General features: G+C 38.5%; 1 protein-coding gene across 1 annotated transcript in view; it reads right to left on the bottom strand.

Moving 5' to 3' along the window:
* The window catches only part of LOC139939046 (protein jagged-1b-like), a 50,109-nt gene that overhangs the window by 8,255 nt on the left and 21,738 nt on the right, over positions 1–20,116 (bottom strand). The window contains exons 8-20 of the mRNA XM_071934764.1: positions 19,169–19,282; positions 18,261–18,374; positions 17,173–17,286; positions 16,025–16,071; positions 15,131–15,304; positions 11,512–11,662; positions 10,953–11,117; positions 6,060–6,173; positions 5,512–5,625; positions 4,377–4,490; positions 1,160–1,276; positions 575–688; positions 51–164 (exon numbers count right to left, since the gene is read on the bottom strand). Coding sequence (XP_071790865.1) covers positions 51–164; positions 575–688; positions 1,160–1,276; positions 4,377–4,490; positions 5,512–5,625; positions 6,060–6,173; positions 10,953–11,117; positions 11,512–11,662; positions 15,131–15,304; positions 16,025–16,071; positions 17,173–17,286; positions 18,261–18,374; positions 19,169–19,282 — 1,566 coding nt within the window. The remainder of the gene's footprint in view (positions 1–50; positions 165–574; positions 689–1,159; positions 1,277–4,376; positions 4,491–5,511; positions 5,626–6,059; positions 6,174–10,952; positions 11,118–11,511; positions 11,663–15,130; positions 15,305–16,024; positions 16,072–17,172; positions 17,287–18,260; positions 18,375–19,168; positions 19,283–20,116) is intronic.

Below are 20,116 nucleotides of genomic sequence, written 5' to 3'. Positions count from 1 at the left end.
TGGATGGATGGATAGACGGCTCTATGGTGGGGATCCTGTTTATTGCTTACCTTCAGAGCACGTTGCTCCACTACGTCCAGGAGGACAGACACACTTAAAGGAATCTATACCATCAACGCATGTACTGCCATAAGCACATGGATTGGATGCACATTCATTCAGATCTGAATAACAAAACAAAAATCATATTCAATGATGTCATCAAGCACAGAATCAAGATACAGAATGCTGAACTTTGGCAAATAAGTTGATACTAAAGCCAGACTCTTTCTGTATGTGGGGGTTGTCTACCCATTACAACAAGTGGCTTTAAAAAAAAAGTGACATGTGAATTTTGACAGAGAATGTCCTGCTTTATTTTTATGTACACATCTAATAGATTTGTCACTAAAAAGAATCCTAACAATGGGAAAGCAAAGGGAAGTCCTTGATTACTGGGTCAGACAAATATGTGTGTAGATTTGTTAGCCACAAATCAGTTGGTTGGAATTTGCTTGAGTATTACCCTTAGGTATCCAAGATAAAGTACTTCAGTTTACTTCCAATATTGCTGATTTATTCTATGATAACTTACTGATTCGGCAGTCAGGTCCAGTGAATCCATCAGCACATTGACATCTAAACCAATTAATGCCATCTACACATTGTCCCCCATTGAAGCATGGATTGCGACTACAATCATCAGTATCTGTACAAACAATAATACACAGTTAATGGAGTGGCCTGACCTGGGCGTACAATAGGAATATTACATTAGAAGCTGCAATACTGCAACTATCCTGTTCACAAAATGACATAAATCTACTTTTACTTCACACACAAAACCGATTCCAATAATTACAAGAAATCATAGGAAATGTAATCAGCTAATTGAAAATAAACCTTTTGAACTTGTGTATATTAAGCAGCGTCTTTAGTTTTTTTCCCTCAGAATTATCAGTTTCTGTCACAAAAGACTGGTGCGTATTAATAATGAAATGAGTGGTTTTAGGTAAAAGTACACGCATCTTTAGAGGCAGTAGTAGTGAATACATGTACCTTACATTGTGATGCTCATGTGCACATCTGACATAATACCCATAAGATAGCCTGGTTAACAGTCAGTCCGACTTCTTATTTTCTAAAAGTGTCTACAAACTTTGAATCAATATTCACTCACTTTGTTGACAGAGTCGACCCTCAAATCCTTCTCTACAGACACAGATGAATGTATCGCCACTAGGGATACACGTTGCTTCATTATGACACTGATTCGCACCGCACTGGTTACTCGTTGCTGGACAGGCAAACAAATAATGATACTCATTGTTATAGTGTCTTAGACAAACAGACAAATAAACAAACAAACAAATAATGATACTCATTGTTATAGTGTCTTAGACAAACAGACAAATAAACAAACAAACAAATAATGATACTCATGATAATTATTGACATAGTCTGTTCATCATTTTGAGTTTGACATCTTTAAGGGATCAGCTAATCAAAACATGCAGGTATATTTCAAGGTGAAATACACTGAAAGTGACAGACAGAAAATCAATTCTGAATCAATTTGTTTTTGTTATAATACAAATAATTCACATCCCCCTGTCCCATTCAATTACTCCTACAATCACTATATATCTAGTACTCATTAACCCATTACTGTGTAGGTGCAGCCCTGTGGATAATCTCAATCAATCCTCATTGATCTTCTTGAATCTAATCCACTCTAATCCCTTAGCTGAGCTTTATATAGCTGTTAACTGTTTGGGCTCCACACCAACACACAAAGGAGTCTGGATGGTGTTTGCTTAGATAGGGGGTGATGATCAATAATGGTTTTGTTGTATATGGGATGAGGTTACAGCAGGATGTGTGTTCAGTCCCAGCATCACCCCAAGGCCACCCCAAGCATCATCCCAAGGCCACCCCAAGCATCATCCCAGGGGCACCCCAAGCATCATCCCAGGGGCACCCCATGCATCACCCCAGAGCCACCCCAAGCATCACCCCAGGGCCACCCCAAGCATCACCCCAGGGCCACCCCAAGCATCACCCCAGGGCCACCCCAAGCATCACCCCAGGGCCACCCCAAGCATCATCCCAAGGCCACCCCAAGCATCATCCCAGGGGCACCCCAAGCATCACCCCAGAGCCACCCCAAGCATCACCCCAGAGCCACCCCAAGCATCACCCCAGGGCCACCCCAAGCATCACCCCAGAGCCACCCCAAGCATCACCCCCAGGGCCACCCCAAGCATCATCCCAAGGCCACCCCAAGCATCACCCCAGGGCCACCCCAAGCATCACCCCAGGGCCACCCCAAGCATCACCCCAGGGCCACCCCAAGCATCACCCCAGGGCCACCCCAAGCATCACCCCAGGGCCACCCCAAGCATCACCCCAGGGCCACCCCAAGCATCACCCCAAGGCCACCCCAAGCATCACCCCAAGGCCACCCCAAGCATCACCCCAGGGCCACCCCAAGCATCACCCCAGGGCCACCCCAAGCATCACCCCAGGGCCACCCCAAGCATCACCCCAGAGCCACCCCAAGCATCACCCCAGGGCCACCCCAAGCATCATCCCATGGGCACCCCAAGCATCATCCCAGGGGCACCCCAAGCATCACCCCAGGGCCACCCCAAGCATCACCCCAGAGCCACCCAAGCATCATCCCAGGGGCACCCCAAGCATCATCCCAGGGCCACCCCAAGCATCATCCCAGGGGCACCCCAAGCATCACCCCAGGGCCACCCCAAGCATCACCCCAAGGCCACCCCAAGCATCACCCCAAGGCCACCCCAGGGCCACCCCAAGCATCACCCCAGGGCCACCCCAAGCATCACCCCAGGGCCACCCCAAGCATCACCCCAGGGCCACCCCAAGCATCACCCCAGGGCCACCCCAAGCATCACCCCAGAGCCACCCCAAGCATCACCCCAGGGCCACCCCAAGCATCACGCCAGGGCCACCCCAAGCATCACCCCAGGGCCACCCCAAGCATCACCCCAAGGCCACCCCAAGCATCGCCCCAGGGCCACCCCAAGCATCATCCCAGGGCCACCCCAAGCATCATCCCAGGGCCACCCCAAGCATCATCCCAGGGCCACCCCAAGCATCACCCCAGGGCCACCCCAAGCATCATCCCAGGGCCACCCCAAGCATCACCCCAGGGCCACCCCAAGCATCATCCCAGCAAAAAGAACAGTCAGGTAGAAGAAATGCTATGATGGAAGGTTACATCAAAATGCTTAAAATCACAACTATCTGTATTTGATTTAAAAACAAACTTGGTAGTAATAACATTTAGGTGTGATTTGTATATAGATTGTCCATCGTTGGCAAAGTGGGTTGTTATGAAGGTACAGCAGAATACTATCCCCTAGTACTATTTCAGATTATATGAAATAGCATCTATGCTATAGCTATAGCTTAAAGGTAGTTGGAGGTTAACCATGCCCATTAAATATTGCTTGATTCAGTGCTTTCTGGAAACAGTGGTCTTCCAGCCCAATACAACCTAAAACACCAAAAAGGTAGTCACAGATTCTGCAACATATAACTTCAAATAAGATACAAAATGAGTTTATCAAAACCCTAAGACAAAAATGTGTGATAGCAACCATGGTTTCTGTAACCTCTAAGATGACTAGAGCAAGCTAGTCGAAACGTTGAGACCAATTCAAGAACTGACTCTGAGGTAGTGCAGTTAATTACGATCCCATAAGCTAAGGTAGTAGTCCAAGCCAATTTCTATACCTTCCGTCCAGGTAATAATTAAAAAGCAGGACAGTTCTTTTCAGAACTGAGAAGTCCCCCGAACATACGATAAATCTACTCCGTGGTAGTAGAGTAAAGCAAGACAGTTCTCTAAAGAGCAAACTCTACCTGGCAAGTAGACACATATGGTGTTACCGCAAACCAAATATAACATAAATCCATCCTGCTAATAATAATAAGAGTATCAGACACTATGTTCCGATCGGTAAACTTACAGAGTTGACATAAGTTCCCCTCCCATTCTGAGGGACAGACACAGGTAAAAGAATGTCCCAAATCATAACAAATCCATCCCTGCTAATAAGTTTAACAATGTCAGACACTACGATCAGAGCGGTAAACTTACAGAGTTGACATAAGTTCCCCTCCCATTCTGAGGGACAGACACAGGTAAAAGAATGTCCCAAATCAAAACAAATCCATCCCTGCTAATCAGTATAACAATGTCAGACACTACGATCAGAGCAGTAAACTTACAGAGTTGACATAAGTTCCCCTCCCATTCTGAGGGACAGACACAGGTAAAAGAATGTCCCAAATCATAACAAATCCATCCCTGCTAATAAGTTTAACACTGTCAGACACTACGATCAGAGCGGTAAACTTACAGAGTTGACATGAGTTCCCCTCCCATCCCGAGGGACAGACACAGGTAAAAGAATGTCCCAAATCATAACATGTTCCTCCATTCAGACATGTGTTGATGTCACATTGATCATCACCTGCAAAAACATCCACAAGTACAAAGACAATGGTAAATTATGCTTAGAATTAAATTCAACAGCCCTGTCTAGGATGGGTAAAGTTTGCAGCATCAGAGTTTAAATAATTTCTCCTGAAGATGATAAAACTATATTACATGATTCTTATGATAAGACTATGATTTATGATTATATATTGTGATATTTGGAAAAATACAAAAACAAATAAGGGAATCAATGTGTGGTGAACAGGTTTTCAACTAGTGGTTTAATCCCAACGAGGCCTGGTTCTTGATAATTTTACCGAGAAGAAGTCGAGGTAAATTATCAAGAACCAGGCCTTGGCGGGTTTAAACCACTAGTTGAAAACCGAATCAACACACTTTGATTCCCATTCATAAATACTATTTCGATCAAAACACATCAACACTTTTGGTAAAAAAGTGATATAAATGCAAAAACTATAATTGTTCAATGATTTCTTTCAACACAACACCTCTCCAGCTATGAAATGTTAAGGCCCTCCGCCGCCCTCGGGTAAACAACTCCTTATAAGGGAATGCTGTGCGCGACGCGCGTATCATGTGATGTGGCACAACTGTCCCGGTCGTTGCTCTCGACCAACAGGTGCAAGTTCGCGTGTAACGCCCATGTTTCAACACTTTTTACTGGTCATAAACAAAGGTTTATACACACCCACCTGACGCGCTCCCCACCAATAGGAATAGCAAAACTGTCTGAGGTATTTATGAATATTCATTTAAACACCAGGTGGTTATAACACTGGATCTTTTCTGATCTAAATAGTTTTGAACATGTGAGAATTTGTGTCGGTTTGTATGGACCTCTTCAGGATCATTAAAAAATCATGGAATTGTCACAGTACCGTTCACTTTGGCATGAAAAAAATAAAGGGAGAAATGAAGAAGAAAATTGTTACATTCTGAAGAGAGCTCTGATATTGAAGTTTCCTGATCACTGTTGGCCGAGCTAACAATCTTTACTAAAAGCTGTATTCCAAAGAACCCAAAATGTAACTTACGTGAGTTGCATGTTTTTCCTTTCCATCCAGTTGGGCAATGACAGGCAAAGTCTGCATGCATATCAACACAGGTAGCATTATTCCTACACGGTGACCGTTCACATTCATCCACATCTAAGATACAAACAAAATAGTGAAATTATACAACTCAATCAGATATTTCAGGGAGCATACCAATAAAGTATATTGTTCTTTAAAATGTATACACACCAAGAATTTATTGACAACAGAGATGAAACTTGTATGAGTGGTGCCACCTAAATGTAGTGTCTTCACATAAACCAACTAGGAACCTCTTATTCAGTAAGATTCTCATTGTACAGGCCTTATACAGACCTTCAAGTGTGCCTGATTTATCAGCCGTGGATTGTGGGCAAGTCATTTTCCCCAAAAAGGAATCCTACATTTTATGAGAGCAATAGTTGTATCTATACACGAGTCACAGTTTCTGTATAACAATGATATTCTCAAGAATTCCAAGAATGAATCTAAATGGTGAGCATGTAAGAAGGTGAGTTGTTAAAGAGTAAGATAACATTAATACTTACTATGATTACATAACAATCCTTCCCATCCTTCTGAACAGATACAGCTAAAGGAATTGAGTCCATCTACACATACACCATCATTCTGACACGGCTGACTCTCACAGTCGTTAATATCTGAAGATTAAAAGAAAGAAAAAAACAAATTTGAGATTGAGTAACTATAAATCACATAAAACAAACAAGACAACATTCAACTTCATGAACCTCATATTCAATGAGGATAAAGGGCAATAAAAGAAAGCTAAGATAGACGCTCAGTATTAAGGATATATCAAGAGATGCTAGGTGGCATCACATTATACTCATAATAATAATAATAACCGTATTTATAGCGCGCCTTTTGCCAAAGGATACAAAGCGCCAGGTATTATTACTGCAAGGAGTGGGGCAAATTTTGAGATATAAGACCTAATCCTTAAGCACCATGTAATCATTTACAAGGTGCTGTGGCGCAATATGCTGCCAATCCAGCCAGGAAAACCGGGGCGAACCCCTTCTCTTTTCGATAAGTGCACTGGGTTCTTTTACATGCGTTTAACACATGGGACCAACGGCTTTACGTCCCATCCGAAGGATGAAGCAATGGTTATGTGTCTTGCTTAAGGACACAAGTGTCACGGCTGGGGATTCGAACCCACACTCTGGTGATCACAAACACCAGTTTGAATTCGGTGCTCTTAACCGCTCGGCCACGACACTCCCATGGTTCATTTCTATTCAAGCAAGAAACACAATTTTCAAACAGAGTTGCTATGGATTTCCTATCAATTCAAAAGTTTGCCATTGTAATTGAGCGTTGAGCCAACAACATATCACAGATTATACCAAAATCCTTCTCATTTCAAGTTATCCAATCATAAACATTTATAAAGGATGTAAAAGTCAGCCTTATGGTTGAACTTTAAATTCTTGCATAAATCATCACAGAAAACTAAGTTAATGCAACTCCTTTTGGTTTCTCGTCATTACTTAAAGATGAATACAAAGAAAGATATAGCTTCTTTAAAGAGGGTAAAATGCACAGGTCTACAATAATTAACACTAATCGATTAGCTACAGACATTCATGGTCATTTATCATTGTGTAATGAGTTCTAGGTCAGCACACCTATCCCAGATACAAACTTTCAATGTCAATGACTCATCATGACAAAACAAGCCATCGATTTCAAGACTTTTGTAGAAAATCAATAAAAAAATACATCATTTCAATGCCAATGACACATAATATTCGTGGAAATGTTAAACATAGAGTTTGTGGCTTTCTACAGGTACGGTATTTCCGGAGTGTCAGGGCCGAGTGGTTTAGAGCATCGGACTCAAGTTCTGATGTCTAAGTCATCAGGGTGTGGGTTCGAATCCTGTTCATGATAATTTGTGTTCTTTGAGCAAGATACTTTTAACTATAAATGCTTCTCTTTACCCAGGGGTGAAATGGGTACCTGTGCGTACAGTGATCGCTCTTGTAATTGATTTAGATTGGTGCGCTACCTAATTGGCAGCACAGGCTATATAAACTCCAAATGGAGCTAAGATGGTTTAAAGAATGAAATGGTTGAGTGACCAGGGGTAATAATGTTGGAGCGACATGTCAAATATCTAGGTTTTAAATACAGATATCACCTTAAACAAGAACCCTACACTAGACTGTCTAAAGACTCATGAACCTGAAAGGGCGTAACTTTCACATCAATAGATAGGGGTCATATCTTTAGCTCCAGACAATCTCCAAGAAGACAAACATATCCACATGACAAGTTTGAAATATTCTCTTAGAAAAAAATTAAGATTGTCAGAAAATTCCTCTTTTGCTACCAAAGAGTTTATTAGTGCATGCAAAGCAGTCAGTTGCCTAAAGTCAAACCATATATTATTAGACAAATATGGTTCATTATCTCCCTCAAAATGCATTAAATAACCAACCAATAACAAACAAACTTCACCACATGATGTTAAGGCTTAGACACCAGCTGTAGTTATTCCCACATCATTATTCAAAGAGTGAATAAACACAGTCATGGCACAAGGAGCTAGCCTTCCTGCTTAGCCCCCATCCAACAACAACAAAAACACATTAATTAGGGTTGGCGCGTGGCTTAGATCTCTTCTAATCCAACACGTTTTGAACTTTATTTGGCCTCCTGTGACTCCATTACAACACTTGTGGCAAATTATTGATTAATTGGGTTTTTTCTTTTCATCTGCATGAATTCCTCCACGGAGAGAAAAAGACTAAGCAAGATGAGTTGAGGGAGTTATAATGAGTACTTACAGGGCATTAATTAATTAATTAATTAAAGATGATTAATACATTCTTGTTTTTATGATTAATTCTTTGAAAGATGAATTTCATCTCGGTACTCAATAAGGATAGAGGGTGTGTTCATTTAGCAAGGACAAACATCTTGGCACAGTATATATGAGAAATACATCAAGTTAAGAGCAAGGGTCAAGAGACTGGGGAAAGAAAAAACATTCTTATAAATCTATCACAGTCCCACATCTTGCAAATCCTGTTTAGCAAGTTGTCTGACTTTGGAGGGTGTATATTGCAGGCCAAAATGACAATTGATAATCATTGGTCAAGGCATAGCAATATTACCCTTGAATCTTAACATTTGGATGTTGAGTTACCATAGATTGGAGTATTTTGGAAGTCAGTGGAATAAAGGTCTCTTAAAAAAGACCAGAGGTAATTGTTACCCGCCCCCTAATAAACTAGGCCTATTTAAAAAATAATTAATAATAAAAATCACTTTTGCCAAAGCTGACCATACCACGTTTGATACCCAATATCAAGTCATGTACTATCATTGAACACTGTGAATTTGGAAACAAAATTTGGGTAAAACTTCTTATTGATAAAAACAAATGACCCTGACAGACTTTCTAATACAAAAAGAGAGTCCATTGCCTGTTCAAACCAGTTCCAAAACCCTGGAAATAAAACCCATGCAATTCCATGTGAACTTTAAACCTACATAAGCCATTGCATGTTTGTATCACACTTTTTTTTAAACCCTACTCCCAAAGCAGGGGTAACTTTTTTTTTCCAATGACATGCCTCTACCGGGGAGCTTGCTAGGGGTAGCAATATAAGTATGAAATGTCAACTAGGCACCGGGGAGCTTGCTAGGAGTAGCAATTTAAGTATGAAATGGTCAACTAGGCCATTGCTAGACTTACCCTGGACTATTGATTGCTATTCAGTAATCGGTGGCTCGTGTGGTTTTTACACCCCAATGAATTGTAAACATAAAGACAATGACCTGAATACAATTGTTCCATAAGGCGATATGAATGAATGAAAACTGCCTGGCTGTAAGGACGGCTGTATCATATTAAATTAGTGAGCAATTTCACACTTGGACACACGACATATAGCTGTTTTCATGACAATAGACAATAAGTAATTAAACCATCGGCAGGATACGGTAACAATGATGAAACAGCTGTCTATTAATAAAGACTAGGGTAGGGGGAGGGGGTGGTTGGTTCAACCATCTGGGTGCTTCCAGATGGCTTTGTATTGTCTTGGTTACTCAGGGTGTATGTTTTTATTGTCTACTGGTGGTTTGGAGTTGATACACAAGTAGCAGTCAATTATTAGGAGACTAGTACAGGTGTTTGCTAGAACATACTGTGTCTATGCTGCTGGCACTTGGGTGTGATAAATAAATTCATGTACAATTCCAACTAGGAATTCATCACAAAATTATATAAAATACAACTAATGACAGTGTTTGGAAAAAGATAATGAGATTGTAACTTAAATAGTTTATTCAGTTAATTTAATTTATTAATTTATATCATTTTGTATTTATTTTCCTTATTTCTTGTTTTTTTTATAATTGATTTTCTGTTAATGTTCTGTCTTGTGCTATTGTAACTTTGGTTGTTTGTATTGGTCGAATAAGTAATAATAATAACAATAATAATTTGTAAAGAGACTTCTAGCATCACACAAAACAACAAAATATGAGACAAATGACATATAGAGTGTGTTATAAACACGTAATATAGCATTTATGATAACACGAAGTAACTTTGTGATTTGCCAAAAATAGCAATGAGTTTGAATTACAATAGTTTTTAGAAAACATAAGACATGGGAAAACATTTATTTCTTAAGGGATTCAAGTGTTAATAATTTAAAAAATGACAATAAATTCTTGAGTATCAGCCAAGGCAAAAATCATACAATTATGTGACAATACATAAAAATGTAATGCATTAATAACATAAATAACAACATTTTTGATTAGTCATCTTTGGTGTATCAGAGTTGATGTTGAAAAGAGCACCGTCTTAAAAAGAGTCTCTAAGATCAAATTGAAGTTTTGTAATGCAATCATTTATCACTAAGTTCACACTTATTTAACTGTTCATGTTTTTGGTGTTGTGATTTAGCCTTCCAGAAAGACTCAAAACTTCAGACCATTAACTATTTTTTTGCATTCATTTATCAATAGAGTCTTTCAGAAAATGGGCAAACAAAAAACAAGTCTTTAACCTAACATTATTGTATAAGAGCCACTGTGTTCAATACTTCTACTTCTACTTGTATACCCGATAGGGTCCATAAAACAGGACTTAAAGCCAATACCCTTCAACTGCATATTTTTGTCAACATTCAAAGCATTCAAGGCATTGACTTTGATAATTTGACTGGCACAAAAAGTCTCTTTAGAAAGTACAGACCCATTTATTTGTTATGTCTGATGGCGTCACATGTGAATTTCGCTCTGAAAGAGTATAAAACATAATGCTAGCATCAGGTTAGAGACTTGCAAATTTTCCCCAGTTTCATGTGGACTTTAATTGTTGGTAAATTCAATTTCAAAATTGAAGCAGAAATAAATGAGAATCCTAAAGAGATTTAAATATGACTTACTTTCATGACAGTATCTTCCAGAGTATCCCACATCACATTGACAAGCAAAACGATCACCGCCTTGACTTAAGCAGGTTCCATGAAGACCACAAACACCAGATGGAACTAATGCTAAACCACCTTCATCTTCACTAGCTGGTAAGGCTACTGTACAACTATCCACCACTAGGGCAAATAAAGAGAGAAGTGTCAACTTACTGTCACACTTAAAAATTAAAAATATTGAGAAATAATATGCCTTATGTGTTCTTGGTTAGATAAATATAATAATAATGGACATCTATATATTAGTAATGGATATCTATATTGCACTACACTTATAAGAATATACTCTACTGTAAAAGACTTGGATAGAGTCTAAATGTCAACCAGGCCATAAACTATTTTAACATTACAATAACATTTTTCAAATGCAGAGAACTAAATACATTAAGCTAAAACTGAAAAGAAAAGGATGTTTAACTTTATGTTTAATGTAAGGAGAGAGATTGTTCCCTAGTTTTTGAGCAGCATAATGAACTGCCCGATGTTTATTTCAGTAGAGTCACATAATAAATACCTTGACATTGAGGTCCTTGGCAATGTTGCTTAGACTGAGAGCAATTTTTGCCCTGGTAGGTATCGGTACATCCACAGTAGTAATCCCCAAGAAGGTTAAAGCATTGAGAATGATGTTGACATGGATTGGGGTCACAGGAATCTACATCAAACTGGTATGAAGGAATACAACATTTGTTATGTAATCATGTTGACATGGATTGGGGTCACAGGAATCTACATCAAACTGTATGAAGGAATACAACATTTGTTATGTAATCATGTTGACATGGATTGGGGTCACAGGAATCTACATCAAACTGTACGAAGGAACAAAGCATTGAGAATCATGTTGACATGGATTGGGGTCACAGGAATCTACATCAAACTGGTATGAAGGAATAAAGCATTGAGAATCATGTTGACATGGATTGGGGTCACAGGAACCGACATCAAACTGTATGAAGGAACAAAGCATTGAGAATCATGTTGACATGGATTGGGGTCACAGGAATCTACATCAAACTGGTATGAAGGAATAAAGCATTGAGAATCATGTTGACATGGATTGGGGTCACAGGAATCGACATCAAACTGGTATGAAGGAATAAAGCATTGAGAATCATGTTGACATGGATTGGGGTCACAGGAATCGACATCAAACTGGTATGAAGGAATAAAGCATTGAGAATCATGTTGACATGGATTGGGGTCACAGGAATCGACATCAAACTTGTATTCTTGAATCCTAATGCAATTCTTTATTGACTACACAACCAACAGCACAATAAGCGCCAATAACAGGACAGATAGGAAATGAGGAGAAATGTTCAGATGTGGAAGAAAAACCCTACACAATGGAGTAAACAAAAAAAAACAATCCACATACATGACTTTGGTCTGAGGTGGGATTTGAACCGGGGTCCACAGAGGTGAGAAGCAAAGAAAGAAACCACAGAGCCAACCTGATCCCCAGTTTATGATTATCAGATAAATTGCTTGAGGTACCCAGCTGTTATTTACATGACTCATACTGGTCTTTAGTCACTGAGTAAGGTCAGATCAGTTCAGACATATACTGGTCATTATTTACTGAGTAAGGTCAGACCAGGTCAGACATATACTAAGGGCAGATCAGTTAAGACATACACTGGTCTTAAATTACAGAGTAAGGTCAGATCAGTTCAGACATATACTGGTGTCTAGTTACTGATTAAGGTCAGATCAGTTCAGACATATACTAGTCTTTAGTTGCTGAGTAAGGTCAGACCAGTTCAGACATATACCGGTCTCTAGTTACTGATTAAGGTCAGATCAGTTAAGACATATACTGGTCTTAAATTACAGAGTAAGGCCAGATCGGTTCAGACATATACTGGTCTTTAGTTGCTGAGTAAGGTCAGACCAGTTCAGACATATATACTGGTCTTTAGTTACTGAGTAAGGTCAGACCAGTTCAGACATATACTGGTCTTTAGTTGCTGAGTAAGGTCAGACCAGTTCAGACATATATACTGGTCTTTAGTTACTGAGTAAGGTCAGATCAGTTCAGATATATACTAGTCTTTAGTTACAGAGTAAGGTCAGACCAGTTCAGACATATACTGGTCTTTAGTTACAGAGTAAGGTCAGACCAGTTCAGACATATACCGGTCTCTAGTTACTGATTCAGGTCAGATCAGTTAAGACATATACTGGTCTTAAATTACAGAGTAAGGTCAGATCGGTTCAGACATATACTGGTCTTTAATTGCTGAGTAAGGTCAGACCAGTTCAGACATATACTGGTCTTTAGTTACAGAGTAAGGTCAGACCAGTTCAGACATATACTGGTCTTTAGTTACAGAGTAAGGTCAGACCAGTTCAGACATATACTGAGTAAGGGCAGATCAGTTAAGACATATACTGGTCTTTAGTTACAGAGTAAGGTCAGACCAGTTCAGACATATACTGGTGTCTAGTTACTGATTAAGGTCAGATCAGTTCAGACATATACTGGTCTTAAATTACAGAGTAAGGTCAGATCAGTTCAGACATATACTGGTCTTTATTTGCTGAGTAAGGTCAGACCAGTTCAGACATATACTGGTCTTTAGTTACAGAGTAAGGTCAGATCAGTTCAGACATATACTGGTCTTTAGTTACAGAGTAAGGTCAGACCAGTTCAGACATATACTGGTGTCTAGTTACTGATTAAGGTCAGATCAGTTCAGACATATACTGGTCTTTAGTTACAGAGTAAGGTCAGACCAGTTCAGACATATACCGGTCTCTAGTTACTAATTAAGGTCAGATCAGTTCAGACATATACTGGTCTTTAGTTACAGAGTCATGTCAGATCGGTTCAGACATATACTGGTCTTTAGTTACAGAGTAAGGTCAGACCAGTTCAGACATATACTGGTGTCTAGTTACTGATTAAGGTCAGATCAGTTCAGACATATACTGGTCTTTAGTTACAGAGTAAGGTCAGATCAGTTCAGACATATACTGGTCTTTAGTTACAGAGTAAGGTCAGACCAGTTCAGACATATACTGAGTAAGGGCAGATCAGTTCAGACATATACTGGTCTTTAGTTACAGAGTAAGGTCAGACCAGTTCAGACATATACTGAGTAAGGTCAGATCAGTTAAGACATATACTGGTCTTAAATTACAGAGTAAGGTCAGATCAGTTCAGACATATACTGGTGTCTAGTTACTGATTAAGGTCAGATCAGTTCAGATATATACTGGTCTTTAGTTACAGAGTAAGGTCAGACCAGTTCAGACATATACTGGTGTCTAGTTACTGATTAAGGTCAGATCAGTTCAGACATATACTCGTCTTTAGTTACAGAGTAAGGTCAGATCAGTTCAGACATATACTGGTCTCTAGTTACTGATTAAGGTCAGATCAGTTCAGACATATACTTGTCTTTAGTTACAGAGTAAGGTCAGACCAGTTCAGACATATACTTGTCTCTAGTTACTGATTAAGGTCAGATCAGTTCAGATATATACTAGTCTTTAGTTACAGAGTGAGGTCAGACCAGTTCAGACATATACCGGTCTCTAGTTACTGATTAAGGTCAGATCAGTTCAGACATATACTGGTCTTTAGTTACAGAGTCATGTCAGATCGGTTCAGACATATACTGGTCTTTAGTTACAGAGTAAGGTCAGATCAGTTCAGACATATACTGGTCTCTAGTTACTGATTAAGGTCAGATCAGTTCAGATATATACTAGTCTTTAGTTACAGAGTAAGGTCAGACCAGTTCAGACATATACTTGTCTTTAGTTACAGAGTAAGGTAAGACCAGTTCAGACATATATACTGGTCTTTAGTTACTGAGTAAGGTCAGACCAGTTCAGACATATACTTGTCTTTAGTTACAGAGTAAGGTAAGACCAGTTCAGACATATATACTGGTCTTTAGTTACTGAGTAAGGTCAGACCAGTTCAGACATATACTGGTCTTTAGTTACAGAGTAAGGTCAGACCAGTTCAGACATATACCGGTCTCTAGTTACTGATTAAGGTCAGATCAGTTTAGACATATACTGGTCTTTTGATGACACAATTAAGCATCAGAATAATATGAGTATCAACGGGGAAACTACTGAAGAGATAGAAAGTGATATTTCATCTAATTTACCTGACAGTTATCTCCAGCGTATCCTGGTGCACATGTACACTGGTAACCAGCCACCTTATCCACACACAGCCCTGCATGCTGGCATGGACTACTAGTACATTCATCAATATTCAGTTCACATTCTATTCCAGTGTAGCCCGCCAGACAAACACAAGAGAACGAATTCACCAAGTCCTGTAAAAAAAGTTCAAAACAACACATAGTTCTTTTACTCCATCTTTTTTTTGTAAAAATCCATTTTCTTGCTTAGTAGAGATCATTAAGCAGCCAGCCTTTTGTTTAATTTATATGGTTGTAACTGATTGTTGTTTTTGTTTTACTGACATTCCAAAGGTTTTTTCAATAAACTGTGCAAACATTATATAATTTGGAAAATCCAGTTAACAAAATTTGTTTACAAAAAATGCCTCGGCAGTGATTCAAGGCCGAAATCATTGGCTGAGAATTCAAAATGCTGGTAGCTCGTAGTCAGGACATAAACTTTAAGTGTTGTCAATTTTAATTTGAGGTCTGATATTTGTTGTATTATAATACAATATACTTATCCAATAGACAATGTGCATAAAGTGACATCATAGTGACTGTACATCCAGAAAACAAGAATGTTTTTTTCTACAACGTCCAACATGGCTGTTTACTGCCTCATATTTTTATGCTTCATTAACTTTTATGCAAAAAAATATACTTTACAGTAAAAAATGCATACATGCATAAGGAATGAAAATATAAGTTGAAATTTCAAGCATTTTGATAAATAGGCAGTTTGGTCGAAAGATAAAGATGCTTTACAGACAATAATCTAGTAAGTCATCTACTCACATGAAATCAGGAATCAACAAAAAGTAAAGCAATTATGTTTTATTTTTCACTCAGAAACAATGAATCATAACTCACGAGGCATGTAGCTCCATTTATGCAGTGGCCAACACAGTCATTCACATCTAGGAGAAACAAATAAAAACAATTAATTCATTTGAGATAAAAATGTGGAACAGAAACAATTTCTCCAAATTACTACATACTACTATAAGCTTTAAGACTAAGTATAAGGTTGGTCATTATCAATGGCAATAATTGACTAGTTTCAATCTGTCCATAAAGTTCTTACAAATTCAACCCGGCAGAGAAATCTTTCCATCAGAAATAATTCAAAGTCAAGAAACCAGCATTTGAACACCCAAAAACCCCACTGAATTTGATAGTGATTAATATTGGCATGTTTAATTAACACGACTTAAATTAAAGACAAAACAACTGCCTTAGGTTTCCCCATGTCGTCAATATCTTAGTTTGGGGATGCCCAAAATAGGAATAAAATAACCAATCCACATTGCTGATGCTGATGATTTAACTTGGTGTGTGCGTTTATGTACAAGTAATTCAGTTTTCAAGCGTTTGTTGTTTGAATCTAAACATCCTAGCTATACCATGCAATTGTTCCTTTATTCATTTCAACCAAGCCATCCCTCCCTTAACCCTCTAAACCATTACTACCACTATTGACTCCTACACTGCAGTATCAATGCATTAACCTTTCACCAAAGAAATACAAAATAACTGGTACAAGAATTGGGTCAAATAGGTTTCTCGTGAGTTGAAAAGTTTAACAACCATTTTATTAAGTCAATTATTCAGAGAATTTTACTGGCTGCTCTCACAAACAAAACTAATGCAGTTTGAGATCAAATAAAAGCAGGAATTTTGCTGAATTAACGATGGAGTCAAACTTACTAACTTCACAACTCTAATGCAGTTTGAGATCAAATAAAACCAGGAATTTTGCTGAAAAATGATGGAGTCAAACTTACTAACTTCACAACTCTAATGCAGTTTGAGATCAAATAAAACCAGGAATTTTGCTGAATTAATGATGGAGTCAAACTTACTAACTTCACAACTCTAATGCAGTTTGAGATCAAATAAAACCAGGAATTTTGCTGAATTAATGATGGAGTCAAAATTACTAACTTCACAACTCTAATGCAGTTTGAGATCAAATAAAACCAGGAATTTTGCCGAATGAATGATGGAGTCAAACTTACTGACGTCACAGTTCTTCCCTGTCCATCCTGGTTGACAGTCGCAGAGATAATCTCCAATTCTATTCCGACAGGCAAAGGCATGCATGCACGGCCTACCCATACACTCATCAGCATCTGGAAGCATTTATAAATCATTAATATTCAGATGAACATGTACCTGCAGCCCGCTACCTCCAGTTAGGATGAGTAACTTGCTTAAATTAGGATGGATTCAATGCGTCCCAACATCTTCAGATACAGAACTGAACTCGTCCCAAATCCTAAGATTAATCCTAACTTAGAAAGAGTTTGGTGAAATCAACGGCAGGGATCATAGAGTCATTGTAGGGCAGATATCAACAGGCTCTGAATTATTTTACTTTTCCGTTTTCAGGCATGTGAGACTTCCTCTTTTAAGCTGATTTCCTCTTTTTTGGTTTTGACTTTCCTCTTTTTTTTCTTCACTTTCTATGAACAAAAGTATAGGAATAGTATCTTTTCCTCTCTTTTTTCTTGTCCGTTTTTCTCTGTTCCTCTTTTTTCCATGAATAGTTACTCACATGCCTGTGTTTTGTTCACTCTTTTGCTTAGGAACGCCAAACTTGTGATGGTGATGGAGGGGCGGACTTGTTTAACTCTAAACTAAGCAAGAAGAATTTGAGCTAATTCAACTGAGAGGCACGCAGAGGCTCATACATATCAGCAACACTTATCTGCTGGCGTCTTCTTTGAAATGCCTTCAGATCCATTTACCAACCCACATTTAGTTTGAACCAACAGTTACATTTACGAAACTACATTCTTCCTCCCACTTTATTTGTGAAATAATTATCAAATCAAATCAAATGATCAAAGTAGTATCCATTTGGTTGTTAAAGTGAAAGAGTTCCCACGATTTGAAGGTATTTGTACCCTTCATACAAATTGAATCACCTCCCGTTCTATGTTGGTTTATTTCCACCCAAACACTTACTGACCCGTCACTTATCTAAAATTAGGTTGTTACGGATGATCAGTCTTTCCTTCACATTTAATAACAACACAATTGTCAACACTTCTGTGTGTGAAACTTCTCTCCTTTTTTCAAAAGAACTCTTTTGTAATCTCACCAAATTGGCATATGGGACCCTGCCACTGTGGTGTACAACGACAGCTGTATGAATTCACTCCATCAATGCATTCACCTCCATTCAGACAGGGTTGACTTACGCAGTCATCAAGGTCTACAAATAAACACAAACCAAAAACTCTCATTAATCTCTAATCCCTGATACAAAGCAATTCCTTTAGCAACCCCCTTTTTCTTTCAAAGAAAAACAGACTTGTTGAAGATCTCATCTTCAACCATTTGGTCTACTGTTGCAATGAGCCACATGAAATTGTAACCAGTCATATGAAGAAAGAAGAAAGAAAAAAAAAAAATAATAATAATAATAATAATAATACTAGCACGCACAGACTTGTAATCTGCACCTATCACCCTGCTGTGTGGCCAAGGCACATGACATTGATGTTTCAAGATGTTACTTCAATTTTACATCTTTTGCAAAATGACACATCAGGCTCAATACTCCCTTATTTTGTTGCAGCTTTTATTAAGTTACAATAAATACCCAAAGTAATGATTGTTTTAAGTTGCAGTATTTATGAATCTCATGGAAATAAACCAGCAACCTTGTGATTTAATAAGGGAGTGACTTACTTTCAGTGCATGTATCTCCTTTCCAGCCCCTTGTACATCTATTTATGAATCTCAAAATCTTGAAATAAACCAGCGACATTGAGACTTAATAAAGATGTGACTTACTTTCAGTGCATGTATCTCCTTTCCAGCCCCTTGTACATCTATTTATGAATCTCAAAATCTTGAAATAAACCAGCGACATTGAGACTTAATAAAGATGTGACTTACTTTCAGTGCACGTATCTCCTTTCCAGCCCCTTGTACATCTATTTATGAATCTCAAAATCTTGAAATAAACCAGCGACATTGAGATTTAATAAAGATGTGACTTACTTTCAGTGCATGTATCTCCTTTCCAGCCCCTTGTACATCTACAGTAAAAGCCTCGACCTATCTCTAAACATGTCCCACCGTTATTACATGGTTGGTTCTCACAAGGATGTTCAGCTAAAGAAGAACACAAACAAATGGTTAATGGCAACATAGTTAATGGTCTCATGTTTAAACCCAAGCACAGATAAAGAATAATGGACACAAAACTGTCTTCCAATGATTCTTGAATTACATACATGTACATTAATCTACAGCTCCCTTGTTTTCTGGCACCCAATATCATGAATCAATTACTAAGCACAAATCTTGATTTTTCCAGTATTTATAACAGTTTTTCTATGACTTTTGAAACTTTACTAAACCATGGCAATTTTGTCACCCATTTATATTTTTCATAATCTTCATTCTAAACTGTAACCCATACTATCTCACCCTTCAAACTTTAATTGCAAAGTAACTCGGTATTTGGAACTGTTCGATTGCTTTAATCCTACATAAATGTAGTGGTATCCCTGTGAACATTTATTTCAAAAGGTGGTGGAGAGTTTGAAGTACATCACTGAAAATCCGAAGCGATTTTCATATTCAAATTGTTGGGGATAAAAGGTGATTATATCTTTTCATCAACCACAGTGCTTGAAGGTAAATGTTTCCCAACAACCACAGTGCTTAAAGGTAAATGTTTCCCAACAACCACAGTGCTTGAAGGTAAATGTTTCCCAACAACCACAGTGCTTGAAGGTAAATGTTTCCCAACAACCACAGTGCTTGAAGGTAAATGTTTCCCAACAACCACAGTGCTTGAAGGTAAATGTTTCCCAACAACCACAGTGCTTGAAGGTAAATGTTTCCCAACAACCACAGTGCTTGAAGGTAAATGTTTCCCAACAACCACAGTGCTTGAAGGTTAATGTTTCCCAACAACCACAGTGCTTGAAGGTAAATGTT

Source organism: Asterias amurensis, chromosome 1 (genome assembly GCF_032118995.1).
Source record: "Asterias amurensis chromosome 1, ASM3211899v1".
Lineage (NCBI taxonomy): Eukaryota > Metazoa > Echinodermata > Asteroidea > Forcipulatida > Asteriidae > Asterias > Asterias amurensis.
The sequence above is the reverse complement of the archived record's forward strand: the minus strand, read 5'-3'. Positions and strand labels throughout refer to the sequence as shown.